At 44.2% G+C, this 16216-nt stretch overlaps 1 protein-coding gene across 3 annotated transcripts in view; it reads right to left on the bottom strand.

The window, feature by feature from the left end:
• The window catches only part of PCSK5 (proprotein convertase subtilisin/kexin type 5), a 465201-nt gene extending 455232 nt beyond the window's left edge, over positions 1 to 9969 (bottom strand). For all 3 annotated transcript variants that reach the window (XM_032164318.1, XM_032164319.2, XM_032164320.1), the window contains exon 1: positions 9268 to 9969. In XM_032164318.1, the coding sequence (XP_032020209.1) occupies positions 9268 to 9459 (192 nt within the window). In that variant the 5' untranslated portion in view covers positions 9460 to 9969. The remainder of the gene's footprint in view (positions 1 to 9267) is intronic.
• Between the last annotated feature and the right edge of the window lie 6247 nt (positions 9970 to 16216).

The following is a 16216-nucleotide window of genomic DNA, read 5'->3' as shown; positions in this document are numbered from 1 at the left end:
TGCAGTGGAATGATCTCGGCTCACTGCTACCTCAGCCTCCTGGGCTCAAGCAACTGTCCCACCTCAGGGTCCCAGGTAGCTGCAACTACAAGCACATGCCGCCACACCTGGCTAATTTTTCTATTTTTAGTAGAGACAGGGTTTCACCATGTTACCCAGGCTGGTCTCGAACTCCTGGCCTCAAGTGATGCAGCAGCCTCGGCCTCCCAAAGTGCTGGGATTACAGGTGTGAGCCTCTTCACCTGGCCAAAAAATTTTAAAACGAGATACAATAACTCTCATTTACTGAGTATTTGTGTGTCAGATACTATTCTAGCTACTTTTAACTCATCCTCACAACAAATGTATGGGGCGATCACTCTTGTTATTATATCTTTTTCACACATGAAGAAACTGAGGAACAGAGAGCTTAAGACACTTATCTAGGGTCCCCCAGCTAGGAAGGAGCAGTATTAGGTTTCAAACCCTTTTAATTCTAAACCTATCATCCTAACTACCCCAGCACATTGGCAAGAAAGAGATGAAGGGAGGGAATGGAGGCTGGCAGGTGGATAGAAGCAGGTGTGCAATGAAAAACTGTTGTACTCCATTTCTCTACTGCTCCACAACCTGACTTCCACTCCACTATTCAATCAAGCATTGGTGCTAAAAGCACTGGAAGCCTCCTTACCACTTTACACACATCCTCCTGGATTCTTTCTATAGCACCTCTCACTACTGCACACCATCTAAAGGAGGCACCCTTTCTTCTGGTGGCTCTCTCCAGCTTCCTGGCCCCTTCGTCTACTCCCATTCTCCCTTGCTCCCTAAGTGGAGACATTCATTTCTCTGCCTTCTCTTCTCAGTGCACCTCTCTTCATGCTTTATCTCTTAGCAATCCTAAGCCCTTCCACAAGCTTCCTTTATACTGAGGTTGATGATGAGTGCTAATTTATACTTCTTTCCCAACCTAAATGCTCTTCCACCTACCGGACATTTCTATAAGCATGTCCTTCTATCTTCCAACAAAAAGAATGTTGATGATCCCACTTATACATGGAATTTCGGGGAGAAAATGTTGACTACATACAAACAGAGTGTAACAGTGACTACCAGGGTGAGGATGGGGAGGAAGGAGATGTAGGTCAAAGGGTACAAACTCACAGTTATGTAGGATGAATTTGTCTAGAGATGGAATGTACAGCAGCAGTACTAGGGATAAACAACATAATAATACTGTGTTGTTTATTGAATATTTGCTAAGAGACTAGATTTTAGGTGCTCTTACCGCAAAAAGGAGGGGTAACTATGGAAGATAATAAATACGTAAATTTGCTTACCTGTAATAATCATTTCACTATGTATATGTATATCAAAATGTCATGTTGTATACCTTAAATATAAACTAATGCTGAGCCTATCCTTTTGTTCTCAGAAATGATCCTGCAGACTGTCCTAATTCTACACAACAGTCCACCCTTCTCCTGGTCCCAAGGCTAAAACTTTACAGCTATCTTCACATTCTCCCTCCTCCTCATCCCCTACTTCCGTTTAGTTACCAAGCCCTATTGAATCATCCTCTACAAGAACTTCCAAATCTTTCCATTGTTATGGCTCCTGTTTCCACTACCAATAATCATTGCCAACACAATAACCACTCTGCCATTATGCATTCAGTTCATTGTGCACGCTGCTACCAGCAGACTCTCCCAAGGCATGACTGAACCATACTATACTACCCAGAAGTCCATTACTATTTGTCTTACTAAATGATAATTATGGGTGAAAATGTTCTAGCTTCTCAAGAACAGAGAATGTTTTCTCATCTGTATGTTACATGGTAGACTTGTGTTGGTAGAATCAGTGGGTTGTCTCTCCTTCTCAGAGATCTTCAATATAAACTTCAGTATAAACTTATCCAAAATGATAAGGTTGAAACTCTCTAGCCTAGGCATTTAGGGCCTATAAAACCTGATCTCTAGTGGGGTTTTTTTTTTTTTCCTTATCTCACATCTCTTTTCTCTTATTCTAGTAACAGCATCCCACTTTCCTTTGGGGAACTGTCCCTACCCAACTGGTGGACTGCCCATCAAAGGTCAACATCTCCCTTCGAGGGAGGACATGTGACCCAAGCTCACCCATCAAAATACTGCTGCCCTCCCAGACAAAGTGATTGGCCCACATATGGGGATACGACCCCACCCAACAATCAGGAGTCTTTTTCAGGGGTTAATTTCAATACTGGATAAGAAAGGTACTAAGCAGCATATGAACTTTGCTGCTTGCTAGAAAGCACCTTCTGAAGGAAAAGGAGAAATAGCTGATATTAGCACTATCTCTGGCTTTTCAGCTGGACAGGCCCACAATCATTTTTTTGAAACTCTTGGATTTAAATATGTTTCAGAACTCATAATTATTCAGGTGAGAAAAGCACAATGAGGCACATACTTGAGTATATTACATACACCTCTATCGGGATCAAGGAAAACATCCCTGCAATCAAATTCAATTCATATTTCTGCAATGAAACAAATTAAGGGCCTAATTAATGTCAGGTTAGGTCAGGGTAGGTTTTGCCATGAAGAAAGTGCAGATCAGGTAAGGTCTGATTACAAAAAGCATTCAGCTGTTTTCAGAAAGGCATATAAAGGCATGTGAATCTGTTTAAACTAACAAATTCCCAGTGTGCTTATCTGCTTGTTTGTTAGTTTTAAGCAGTTTGGGGTCGATTTTTGACACTTGCACCTGAAAAAGTCCCATCTATATCCTCATGGGCCTATTATGTGTCAGTTTTACTTCCCACTAGTCTTCTATACAGACTCGCGCTGGAGTCAAACTAAAAGACTAAGTTTTGATACTTTAAATAGAAAATCTTGCCTGGTCCCAGTGGCTCACACTTGTAATCCCATAGGGATACCAAGGCAGGCGGATCACTTGAGATCAGGAGTTGGAGACAAGCCTGGTAACATGGTGAAACCCCGTCTCTACTAAAAAATACAAAAATTAGCCAGGTGTGGTGGTGCGTGCCTGTAATCCCAGTTCCTAGGGAGGCTGAGGCAGGAGAATCACTTGTGCCTGGGAGGCAGCGGTTGCAGCGAGCTAAGATTGTGCCACTGCACTCCAGCCTGGGCCACAAAGCAAGACTCCGTTTTGGGGAAAAAAAAAAAAAAAGAAAAGAAAGAAAATCTTGCAACCTCCATATTGTATATGTCTTATAAACAAGGGCTGTCCAACAGGGGATGGGAGCCTTAGCTGGCTGGTTTTCTTGTCAGTTGCCCCCTCCCCTGTCCTGTCTCCATGGCTCCCGGGGGGAAAAGTGTAGCTATCACATCATCCTATGGGAGAATCAGGCACAACACTTATTCCTCTTCCTTTCAGCCCCCATTATATCCCCAGGGACAATCACAACAATCTGGAAAATCACTGTATGTTGTTATTTTCTTTTGAGTGCCTGTGCATCTCTTCAGTGTCTTTAAAGATCATATAATTCTCCCTATGCCTTATTTTAGCTAATACACACTCATTTTCACTATTAGGTCACCCGATCTTCACAGCAACCCTATGAGGCGGATGGAGTAGGTACTACGGCTCCCTATCTGAAAAATGAGGAACTGAGAGGGTCAGGTTGGTTGATAAAAGTAAAGACCCTGGAATTTCACTCAAACCTGACTCTTAGTCTTGTTTTCTTTCCGATCTAATTTTACTCTCAGGATGAACTCAAACTGGAGAGTTTATTGGCATTGATTGTTCCTCCTTGGTACCCCTTGAGGTAGAGATGAATAATCTGTTGAAACTAGTGAGAACACTACATGAGTAATTTTATTCTAAACTATGTGCAAACTTTATTCTGGTAAAAATAAAAATTGACATATATATGCTGTGTATACATACATATATTACACACATACATATCTGTGTATATATCATATATATGTGCATATATGTGTGTGTGTGTATTCTAGCATGCATGAATGTCTATAAGCATTTATTTTTACCAGCCAGGAAGCTAAAGTCAGCTTTTCTGCCATTGATTACAACCTGAATTAAATGAATAATAAAGTCCCAATGCAGAGCAATGCCTGGAGATACTTCAGCCTTGGTGAAAACCAGACACTGCTTCACATAACTTGAACCGACAACAAAAATACCCCTCCCTGCCCAGGGGATATTTCTGGATCAGGACTCCCTCTCTCAGCCAAAGAGTCAGACATTGCTGAAAATTTTCTCACCGTACTACCCTATTTCTCTGGCTGACCTTTAAAGTTAGGACCTCTGGATGTAAGCCCACGAAAGACAGTGATAAGGCAAAGTCAGCTGCCTTTAGGCTCACAAAAATGCAGTTTTTCACTTTAAATAGACCCCAAAATCCCCAATGACCACATACAAACCATTCCTTATCTCTGAGGTTAATGCAGCAGACACGCCATTACCAGGCCACGCACTCTGAATTGTTTTTTCCAGCAAAGGTTCCCCTACTATCCCTTCATTTGCCTCATCATAAGAAATATGCATATGAGAGTGGCTAGCAGGGGTCAGGGCTGAGGTTCTTGAGCATGAAGGGCTGCCCTGTGCAAAGCCAGATATATCACACAGAGACCAACCTGGAACTACAGCACCAATTAACTCTCCTGTTTACAAAATGCCTAAGAATTTATTAGGCAAGCACAATCCACTCCCATACAACCCATCAGACTAACCACATCCCCTATTTCCAGGACTATTCATAAGCATCCAGAATTCACTGCCCTCTGTGAATCAACATTTCAAGCGTCCTATAATATTCGCAGCTCAAAATTAATCAGCAGGGTGGGAGGTATTCAGGACATCTCTGAACGAAGTTCTCCCTGCGAATGTATCTCTTCCCACCTACTTGGAAAATGCTTCTTCTAGCTTTACTCACACAAACTACATTCAGAATAAAAAATAAAATGTAAATGCAAATACGATTTAACAAAATTTTTCAGGTTATTTTTCCTCCCTTTTGTCCATCTGCAGTATGCTTATCCTGTAACATTTCAGGGCCTATGACTAGAATCAATGAGGGAAGAGGACCCTGCCATGGGAAATCAATCCTAATTGTTTAGAATCTAACATAAAACTATTTTTAAACTATTAATATTTTAAATTACTCATTGAACGGGAAAATCATTTTCCCTGCCTACAAAGCTATGATATGGCTCTTACAATTCAATCTTCAAAAATACATTTTCCTGATCTTCACATTTCGCATCTCCATTTTTAAAATGTCTTCCTTTCTCCTTATCTAAAACTTTGGATCTCAATTATTTTGACCTTTCTCCTCAGATTCAGATTAAACAAACCTTTCGCTGCAAGCCTAACTATGTGCTGAGCAATGCATAGTTAACTCTCTCTATTATCTAGAGATTTATCATTTTACAGATGAAGGAACAGAGGCTCCATTAAGTTCAGTGACTTTCCTGCTTTCACAGCCTCGAAAGTGGCCTCTCCAGAGTTTCCAAGTCCACATGCTGTCAATGGGGGGCTCGAGGTAAAATATTTTTCCAGTATGGCTTGCATTTAGTTTTATCCTTCAGAGGTGTTATTCAAATTGTTATGTGGTTTGGGGAAGGGGCTTTGCTACTGGTAATCTCAGGCTTGAAACAAGGATTATAAGCAACTCACGGAAGGATAAATACAGCTATTGCACATCGTAAACAATCTGTTCACAAGGGATCTTCTCCCTGAATTCAAATAACCAGACATTAATTCTTCTTTGTAGATTTACTCTAAATGGAGGCCCACAATTAACACTGTCAGGTCTTACTCCTTTATATCATTTCAATTGTCTAACCAGTAGATTGTTAGCTCAAAGGGTCAGAGCACATGATTAGTGAGGGAGGACAAAGGCTTCTCCCTCCACTCCCATGCAGGTCAATAGGCAGCACACCTCCTACCCTCGGCCAGCTCAGAAGGTGCTGGTTCCACTAGATACTAAGGGCCGATAGTCAGAACTTGTAGGGAAGAAAAGCAGGGCATTCTGCAGCTGACTCCGATACCAACCAAAAGATAATATATGCTAACATGACAACAACTAACAATGATTATGGTTAAGTATTATTATTGCAGGATTTCAAGGCACAACCATTCACAAAATATAAACATTTTGTGAAAACATATGCTAGCTCTATAAACAAAGGCAAGAAAACCTTCATTTATGTTCCCTTCTGGAAATCAAGCACGTCCTTTTTGCTTGTTTGTTTGCTTTCTTCTTGTGTTACTCTGCACATCCCATCTTTTTTTTAACAGAAGAGGCACAACTATTGTTTTCCACAGAAATCCCCCGGCCAGAAATGTTACCTCTCGTGACTTTTAAATGCTAAGATGCTACACAAAACATTACATTGATATTCTGAGTAAATGGTCAAAACTGTACCTTTACTGTGGTGAAAATTTACTACCTTACTCACCTAGAATATCATACCGAAGATAAAAAAAATACTACCAGGATAGTAAATGACTGCAGAAATAATAGCAAGTTTCAGTTCCAATTTGCAACACGTAAGATGAGACCCCAAGCCCAAATGGGTGAAAAACAGAACATTCCAGAGGCATCTGCAAATTAGTTACTGCCCTCAGCTGATCCACAGCTGGTTTACTGATGGAAAGAATAACAAAAGGATGTCTAAAGTGTTGAAAGGTCAGAGCTGTAAAGGATGAATAAGAAATACATTTGGCCCTTACATTGCAATGATATTCCACGTGTGAACTCCATTTACCACCCCAAAGACTTAGCATAGGCTTAAGCTCCTTTGATCTACAGAGGAAATGCTCTCCACTGTAGAATAGCTGATCTTTTTACACTGGTTCAAGGGGTCCTCTGTAACCTCTATAAGCACTAAATTTCCTCACTGGCGCTGTAAAACCACAATAAATCATCCTTGGTGTTATTTGTATATAAACTTTCTCAGTATTATTATTTTTAATGAGAAGCCATGAATCTTCATTATAAGGCCTTTTGTAAAAAGTCAAGCAGAGGTTGCAGGACATTGCAATGTTTGCTTGTTCAAAAGTGGATTGGGTGACAATTTCTCCCATCTCACTATGCCAGATTCTGTCATATACCAGTTCTGCTCAATTAATTCAGAAAGGTAACAGCTGTTTCTGCCCTTGTTGTTGAAGTCAAGAAAGCTGGGTTCATTTGAACTAAATTATCTGTGAACTGAGACCAGATATTTGCTTCCAGTCTACTGAGCCATTAAATCAGAATTCAAGGAAATGAAGATTTTACTTTCTTCCTCCTTCATCATGGGATGGAAGGGTTCCCTAAAAGGCAGGATCCGTGGGAGACTGGGCCTGCAACAGTCAGAGTACCAGGTCTGAATCATGGCTTTGCCACTGTCTAGCTGGTCTCGGTTTCCTCATCTCCTGTGTGTGAGGTAATATTCACCAAACAAGGTTGTTTTGAGATTAAGAAAGAAGGGTATGTTCAAGAATTTATTCCTCCAAAAATGCCTGGTCATGTGTGAGATGTTCAATGTTAGCAGAACCCTAGATGAATCTCTGGAAAGATTAATAGTACTAGCTACTTTCAGTGCTAGCCTCCCCAGTTCCATTCCCAGGGCATGGGCAGTGCCCAACTTTAAGTTCATGTAAAAAGACCTGAACGGACTCAGTGTTTTCTTCCAGAGAAAAAGAAGCCAGTAGAATCCCAACGAGCCTTTAGAATGGAAATCTTCCGCAGATGACAGTCACTCAAGCAACAAAATCTGGCTGGCTTCCCTTACTTCCTTAGTTCCAGGGGCGGGAGGGAATACAAACCGTGCCCCTTGCCCTAGTCTCAGTTCTCCACAGGGCTGGCTTCTCTGGAATATGTCCTCCCTCTGGGCGGGCAAAGAGCAAGATCTTGTGCTCCTGCTCCTCTGAACACTCCCCGCACTCCCTAGCTCCTTCTAGACGCGGCGACAGCAGCTCTGCCTCCTCCCTAGGTGCCGCATCCCCCAGGCGGCGGGGAGGAGGGGCAGAGGGTGTCCCTGGGTTCCTGGGCGTGGAACGCAATGGCCTCAGAAACTGTCCGTACTCTCCCACTCCGCGGGCATCAGCCAGCACCTCCCTCTCCCTTCCCCCTGGCAGAGCACGCAGGGTGCGTGCACCCCGGGCAGTCCCCAAAGCGCGCCTGCTGGAAAGGCGCCATCCATCACCCTCACCTCCCATTCCAGCGGATTCTCGCCTGAGCCCAGCCAGGGCCCGCTCCTCCGGCCAACCCCAAAGATGCTTGCGGTGTGTATGTGGAGGGGGGTACTTTCTGGGACCCACTTTCATAGCCCTCTCTACCACCATTTCTCGCAGGGGTGTGGGGGGAAGAGAACCAGAAAGCCAAGACCACTGAACCCGGAGTACTTCCAAATCTGTTACGCTTCCAATCATCCTCATAGCATCACCTTAGTTTAGGGGCATTTCTCCCTAGCAGGGGAGCTCTGCCAAAAGCCCGCGAGCGGCACCCCACAAAAACCTCGCGCCCCTGCTGCCTGCCCAACTCTCGCCCCACGGCGCAACCTCCCGGTCCGGCACCTTCCGTCCCGGGGTAAGACTCCTCGTTTTCCCGGAGCGGAACCCAGCCAGCAAGTTTCGGAAGTTTCCCACCTCCCCACTCCAACTCCCTTCCGGGAACCCCCACGCGGACCTCGCTTAAGACGAGGAAGCCTAGAGGTCTCCCCTAAATCTGCACTCACACCGGGTCCCGCCCCCTCTTCCCTCCCCCTCCTTTCTCCTCCCTTCCAGCTCCAGTCCCAGCGCCTCCGGCGTCTCCAGCGCCAGAGGTTCTCTAGTCCCAGAAGAGGAAACATCTTTCTGGGCTAAATTCAGGTCCGAGCAGGAAAGGTTTTCCCTTCCCCGCAGGCATCAGAGGCGCGCTCACCCCCTATCCCCCAAAAGACCTAATTTCCCCCTCTCCCCACGATCACCCTCTCTGAGACTTTGCCTCAGATTACTAGTGCTACTCGACTTTTCAGGTCAAAAGGTCTAGCCGTCTCTGAAACCACCACAGGGGCACTCTAAATTTTTCCCGAGACCCTACCAGTCCCGCGTGGCTTGCAAAAGACAAGCAAACAAAACACGGACCCGGCAACTCTGGGGTGTGTGTGATGTGTGTGTGTGTGTGTGTGTGTGTGTGCGTACGCGCGCGCGCGCAGGAGACAGAGCATCGCCCAAGAGTTAGGGCAACAGCTGCTAGAGCACATCTGGAAGAGGGGGAGGGGGTTCCACGCAGAGGGGACAAGAAGCCCCCAGTGGCTTCAGGGCCGAGGGCTGGGCTAGCCTGTAGTTCGTTACCTGTCCTATGTTGATGAATCCGTACTTGCTGGCGATACGGTTGGCCTCCGGGAAGCCCCCGGCGATTTTGACTGCCCAGTGGTTGGTGTAGACGCGCGTCCGGCACACGGGGAGCAGGCAGCCCCCGAGCAGCGCCAGCACGCAGAGCAGGTCCAAACGTCCCGGGCAGCAGCAGCGGCTCCCCCAGCCCATGGTCCCGGCGCCTCGCTGCTCCCTCGCTCGCTGGCTGGTTCAGCGCACTAAGGGCGCGCACAACTAACTTCTCCGGCCTGCGCCGCCCGGCGAGCAGCCCCGGGCCGCCGCGGCTCGCAGCCCCGGGCGATCGGCAGGAGGCGGCTAGCCCCGGCAGGGAGCAGAGCAGCGAGCCTTGCGCCGGCTCCTAGACCATCCCTGGGGTTGCGGGGACCTGTGCTCCCAGCTCTCCGGCCCGCGGGGCGCTCGGCGATGCTCCCCGGCTCGGGCGCAGGAGGCGGCTGAGTGGGGCGGGCGTCCTCCGCAGTTAGGTTTCGCCCCGGCTCGGCTCCCGGACTCTCCGACTCGGTCTCGCTCCTCCCGGGGCCCCCGAGCTCGGCGGAGATGGCCAGCGGGAGCGGTACAAGCAGCGACCGGGCGCCCCCTCTGCTGGCCCGGGCTCCTAGCGCTCGCTTGCTCGCTCCCAGCGCTCCCTCCGGCTCCGAGCAGCGCGCGGGGATTCTGAGTGGCAATGGCAGCAGCTCCTGCTCTGCATAAATGACTTCCCCCGCCCCCCTTAACACCCCTCCTTTCCCACATCCCCCTCCTCCTCTCCCTCCTCCGCCCTCTTGAAAGCGGCCGCAGCCAGGCGCCGACCAGGTCCTAGCGCCTCCGGGTTCGCCCAGCTGTAACCCTCCAGGGTTTCGGGCAGCAAAGGCAAGTCTTTCCAAAGGACTGAGAAGAGCGCTCCGAGATCGTGGTTTTACCCTCTTCTCTTTCCTCCCTGCTGGGTTTGTATGAATTTACCGCCACTTCTCGAAAGACTAAAGAAATTTACCCGCCGGTGCGAATTAAGCGCCCTGAAGATTCATTCATCCTCGTTCTAAACGTCCTTAAATAACTAGGCATTTAAGGAGGTCACTTGCATGTCAATTGCCGAACAAATAACTCGAGATTTTCACTTCGTTAATTCTTCATGCTTTTCAGCAGCTGTTTATTTTACACTTTCTGTTCCCGGGAGAAGCTACCACACAGGACAGTAAGTCGCATCGACTCCTAGAATTGGCTCGAAAGCCAAGTCTGTTGCCTGCTCACTTTCGAAATCTGCGCATCCGATACTAGGCAACGCCACGGGAGAGTACAATTCCGGCCTTGGAAGTGAGGAAAGATGTTTCTATGAATATTTGGTGTGCTAGTGGATGGACATGTTGGGCCAAGGAAATAACTCCATTCATTTGTTGGATTGCGTCTGACGAGGGCTTCCTTTTCTCCACCAAGGGAATAGTTTCCCAACTTTTCCAAGCACAGTCCTGTAACAGTGAAAGACTTTAATATAAAAAAGACCATAGAGGAAGTTCAGATGAGATATGTGGCCGCGTCACCTTCATTACTCTATCATGCACTGTGACTGCAGCAGGCAGGAGGGAGCTCAGATTAACCCTCTTCTCGCTTCTCCTTTACAACCTCCCTGCCTTCCTGGAGCGGGGCTGGGGCACAGGGTGATTTACTGTGACAAGAAAAATTACCCTGTATGAAATAATTCAACTGACTTTAAAAGTATTCACTATATCCCTAACTGTCCTCCTTTCCTCCTACCATGCTGTATTTCTTTCTTCCTGTTAGTTAAATGTGTTTGAGATTAATTAACTCATCCCACCTATAGATTTTGGTACTGATTTTTTAAAATCTGAAACATACTGCAGACTTAAAATTCCACTAGTACCTTTGAGCATAGCATTTGACATTTTACATATTGTATAAGATATGCTATTTTATTTAATCTTGAAAACAAACCCACAAAATAACATCATCCCCACATTATCGCTGAAGAAATAGAAGATCAGAAGAACTAAAACATGTGCAGAAGGGTATGTATTTTATTCGTTTATTTATTTGACTGATTCAACACATCTGTTTTGAGCACCTAGCATGTGCTGTGAATTGTGCTGTACACTGGAGAAAGGGGAAGGGGGAAGCACAAAAAATTAGTGGAATTCAGAATCTCTGAATACTCTAGCGTAAATGTGGTTTATTATTGTATGTATGTATGTATGTATGTATGTATTTTTGAGACAAAGTCTCACTCTGTCGCCCAGGCTGGAGTGCAGTGGTGTGATCTTGGCTCACTGCAGCCTTCGCCTCCCGGATTCAAGCGATTCTCCTTCCTCAGCCTCCCCGAGTAGCTGGGATTACAGGCTGGCTAATTTTTGTATTTTTAGTAGAGACAGGGTTGGCTGGTCTCGAACTCCTGATCTCAAATGCTGTGCCTGTCTTGGCCTTGCAAAGTGCTGGGATTACAGGCATGATCCACCATGCCCGTCCTATTATTATTATTATTTTTTTTTATTTTTATTTATTTTTTTTTTTTTTGAGACCGAGTCTCGCTCTGTAGCCCAGGCTGGAGTGCAGTGGCGCGATCTCGGCTCACCGCAAGCTCTACCTCCCAGGTTAAAGCCATTCTCCTGCCTCAGCCTCCCGGGCAGCTGGGACTACAGGCACCTGCCACCAGGCCCGGCTAATTTTTCTGTATTTTCAGTAGAGACGGGGTTTCACCGTGTTAGCCAGGATGGTCTCAATCTCCTGACCTCGTGATCCGCCCGCCTCGGCCTCCCAAAGTGCTAGGATTACAGGCGTGAGCCACCGCGCCCGGCCCTATTATTATTAAAGAGGAAAACATAAGCACTATGCTTGTGCTTTAGAGTTTTGGTACAGTCTCCCTGCTAGCCAGTCCCTGTAGACACATCTCTTCCTCCTTCCCTAGCCATGGAGTCCGAAAGCTCACAATCTATTACAACACTGTTAACTCTGACAATCTGCATCTATGCATAGGGACATTGGATTATCCCTCTTGAAGATGGTAAATTTCAGATGGGATAAGACTTCAGTCAAGGTCCCACATCTCAATACACATATAAGGGACTGTCAATCTCCTTTTTTTTTTTTTTTAATTCAGAATTGTGGGCATTTCAGGTAGGAGGAAGGTCCTGTCTCACCATGATCCACAGAAGGGTTGCCACTACATAAGGTACTTTGTAACAAGTTTGAAGGATGCCTTACGGGTTTCTCTCTGGGACTCCGGAGCTGTTAATTGTTTAGGACTACAAAGGCAGCACAAAATGCTTCTCTTTCAAAGCCTTGTTGTCTCTGGGCTTCAAATTCTGAATGAAATGGAGAGGAATCACTGCACCCGGTTTTCTGGAACCTGGAGATTTTTTTCTTGGGGTGGAAAAATTGATCATTAATATTTTTTTCTCCATGGTGTCTTTCTCTTTTTCTTTCCACTAGCACTCTTTCCTTCTGTGAGCATGCCCTGGTTGGCACACACAAATGTAACATTCACTGCATTGAACATGAGGGAGAATTGGAAAATGAGGTAGGAAGTGGGCAAACCACTTTTCTGCTTTGTAAACTAATCCCTGGGCCAGCATTTAAACTTACTCAAAGGGCGTATTCTTTCATTTCAATGCATATGTACTTTAAAGGGAAAAACCTAGCCCTGTTTTTTTTTTTTTTTTTAAATGAGTTGAACCCTCATTCATCTGTTAAATCAAATGTATGGATGTAGACTCATTCCTCTTATTATCCATAGCTTTTGCAGTTATATCACAGTTCCATTATAAGTCCATTCTCAAAAAGTGTGATTCTTAAACCTAAATGATATCAAAGAAGTCCCACTTACATTGATGAGTAGACACATTCTGCTTCCTGCTTTGGGATCTACTTTAATGATCTCATTAGCTTCCTTGGATAGAGCCTTGTTGGCCAAGAAGGAAGCTTGCAGATAAGCACCAATAGCAACAGCAAAGAATCTGTCATATTTCATGACCTTAGGCTCTGATGGTTATGACAGTCAATTCTATTACAAATGTCTCAGTAGCAAAAGGAGGGAGGAACTGATAGACTAGTAGTGGTTGATGGAAAACCATTCCTAACATTGTAAAGAAGCTAAAATCCAAGTCTTGCATGAGTGTTTTCTTTTTGTATGCGAAGAACAGAACTGCAAGATTTGCCCCTTGACTCTTCCTCTGTAACATGCCATATGGCAGAAAACCAGGCAGTTTTCAGTTTTACCCTGCCTTATACTTTGCAACATATTACTTGATAATGAGGCCCCACTAGTGTTTGGCCTGTCTGCCAAAGTCCCTTAAATCTCTAAAAGAAAACTTCACTGAAATGCAATGAACAGAAAGAAATCTAAGCAGTTTAATCGAAGAAGGGAAAAAGAACTCCATAAGGACCCATCTTGAAACTCTGCAAACTAGAATTATTCTGGGAGGAGTTTGCCTTATGAGATACCTTAATTTGTCCTCTGCTATATCCATTGCCAGAAATTAACCTCTAAGATCTCTTATAACCTGAGATTCTGTGAATCAATAAGAAATTGGTAATGGGCTCTTTGGAGCTGACCAGTGGGAGAAAAAAAATGCCTCTGAAGATTTCACCGCCAATTAGAAGAGCTACCAACTCTGTGATATCCTAGTATATCAGATTGAGAATTGGTGTGAAAGTTCCCAAAATTTAATAATGCTAATAATGATAAATTATTAGTTAACCCTTAAACAACTTGGATTTGAACTACACAGGTCCATTTATGCAGATTTTCTTCAAAAAATATATCGTACTTTTTTTGGAGATTGCCACAATTTAAAATAACTCTCAGACAAACCATGTAGCTTAGATATATTGAAAAAAATTAAGAAAAAGTGCCGGGTGTGGTGGCTCACGCCTGTAATCCCAGCACTTTGGGAGGCCTAGGCAGGCAGATCACCTGAGGTTGGGAGTTCAACACCAGCCTGACCAACATGGAGAAACCCCATCTCTGCTAAAAATACAAAATTAGCCGGGTGTGGTGGTGCATGCCTGTAATCCCAGCTACTCAGGAGGCTGAGGCAGGAGAATCGCTTGAACCCAGGAGGCGGAGGTTGCGGTGAGCTGAGATCGCGCCATTGAACTCCAGCCTGGGCAACAAGAGCGAAACTCAATCTCAAAAAAAAAAAAAAAAAGAAAGAAAAAGGTAGGTATGTTATGAGTGCATAAAATATATGTAGATACTAGTCTATTTTATCATTAAAATATGTATTATGAAAATTAAAATGTATTAAAACTTATACAAACACCTACAGACCATAAATAGCACCATTCACAGTTGAAAGAAATGTAAATAAACATAAAAATGTAATATTAAATTATAACTGCATAAAATTAGTTGTAATGCATATTGTACTATGGTAATAATTTCTTAGCGACCTCCTGTTGCTATTGCGGTGAGCTCAAGTATTACAAGTATCTGATGACACTAATCGTCTCCACATGAGAAGTTAGTTTCTCCAGTAAATTGTGTATCACAGCAAAAAGTGATCTCTCATGGTTCTTGTGTATGTTTCATTGTATTTAGGGCAATTCCGTAAATCTTGAATAACACCATGGGACCCATATGAAGTGCTAATAGTGATGCTGGAAGGGCTCCCAAGAATTGAGAAAAGTCATGACGTTATGAGAAAAAGCTGAATTGCTTGATATGTACCATAGATTGAGGTCTGCAGCTGCAAATGCTTACCTTTTCAAGATAAATGAATCCATCCAGTGTAAGAACATTGTAAAAAAAAGAAAATTAGTAAAGACTTCACTGCAGCTATACCAGCAGGTGAGACAACCTTGCACTGTTTTTCTCACCAGCAGGTGAGAAACATGTATTTTTATTTGGTATTGTTAGTGCAGCTTTTATATGAGAGCAGGATTGCTAAAAGAAAGGCATACCTATAGAATCTAATGTGATTCAAGAAAAAGGGAAGTTGTTATATAACAACTTAAGGCAAAAGGAAGCTGAAGAATCTAAAACTGGAGAATTTAATACTGGGGGAGGATGGTTTGATAATTTTAGAGTTTTGGCTTTAAAAAAAAGGGTCAAGATAGGCCAGGTGTGATCAGTGCCTGTAATCCCAGCACTTTGGGAGGCTGAGGCAAGTGGATCGCTTGAGCCCAGGAGTTAGAGAACAGCCTAGGCCACATAGTGTGACCCAGTCTCTACAAAAAATAAAAAATTAGCCAGGCAAATTGTCGTGCACTTGTAGTCCCAGCTACTCTGGAGGCTGAGGTGGGATGACCACTTGAGGCCAGGAGTTCAAGGCTGCACTGAGCCATGATCATACCATTGCACTCCAGTCTGTGCCACAGAGCAACACCCTGTCACACACAGAAAAAGAAGCCAAGAAACATACAAAATATGTGTTAATGAACTGTAAGGCTTCCAGTCAACAGTAGGCTATTAGTTAAGTTTTGAGGACATCAAAAGTCATAGAAGATTTTCAACTTCAGGGAGTGAGGGCACCCCTAGCCCCTGCATTGTTTAAAGGTCTACTGTAAAGTATTAACTACCACTTATTCAGCACAAATTATATGCCAGGCTCTGGGCCAAACAGGTCTTATGTTATTCATGGAGCATCAAAGCAGAAAGAGACCAAATATATCATATAATCTAACTTCCTTATTTAATAGATAAAAACACTGAGGCCAATAGAAAGTCAATTTGGAGGACAGTAATCCTATCAGGGAAAAATTAGTTAACAAATACATGAATAATATAAATAAAACAAAGGAAGAGCTACATGGATCAAAGATGACTGTGTGCTATGAAATAAGGATTAACAGTAATCCAATTTACTTATGTGAGTTAATAAAATACAGTCAGGAGAATGGAAACTTGATTTAACATTTCAATTCTTTAGATGTTTAACCACTGCCACTTAAAACCATGATCCATGACACATGAGCTTCTAGG

The sequence above is a fragment of the Hylobates moloch genome, unplaced genomic scaffold (genome assembly GCF_009828535.3).
Source record: "Hylobates moloch isolate HMO894 unplaced genomic scaffold, HMol_V3 SCAFFOLD_10, whole genome shotgun sequence".
Classification (NCBI taxonomy): domain Eukaryota; kingdom Metazoa; phylum Chordata; class Mammalia; order Primates; family Hylobatidae; genus Hylobates; species Hylobates moloch.
The sequence above is the reverse complement of the archived record's forward strand: the minus strand, read 5'-3'. Positions and strand labels throughout refer to the sequence as shown.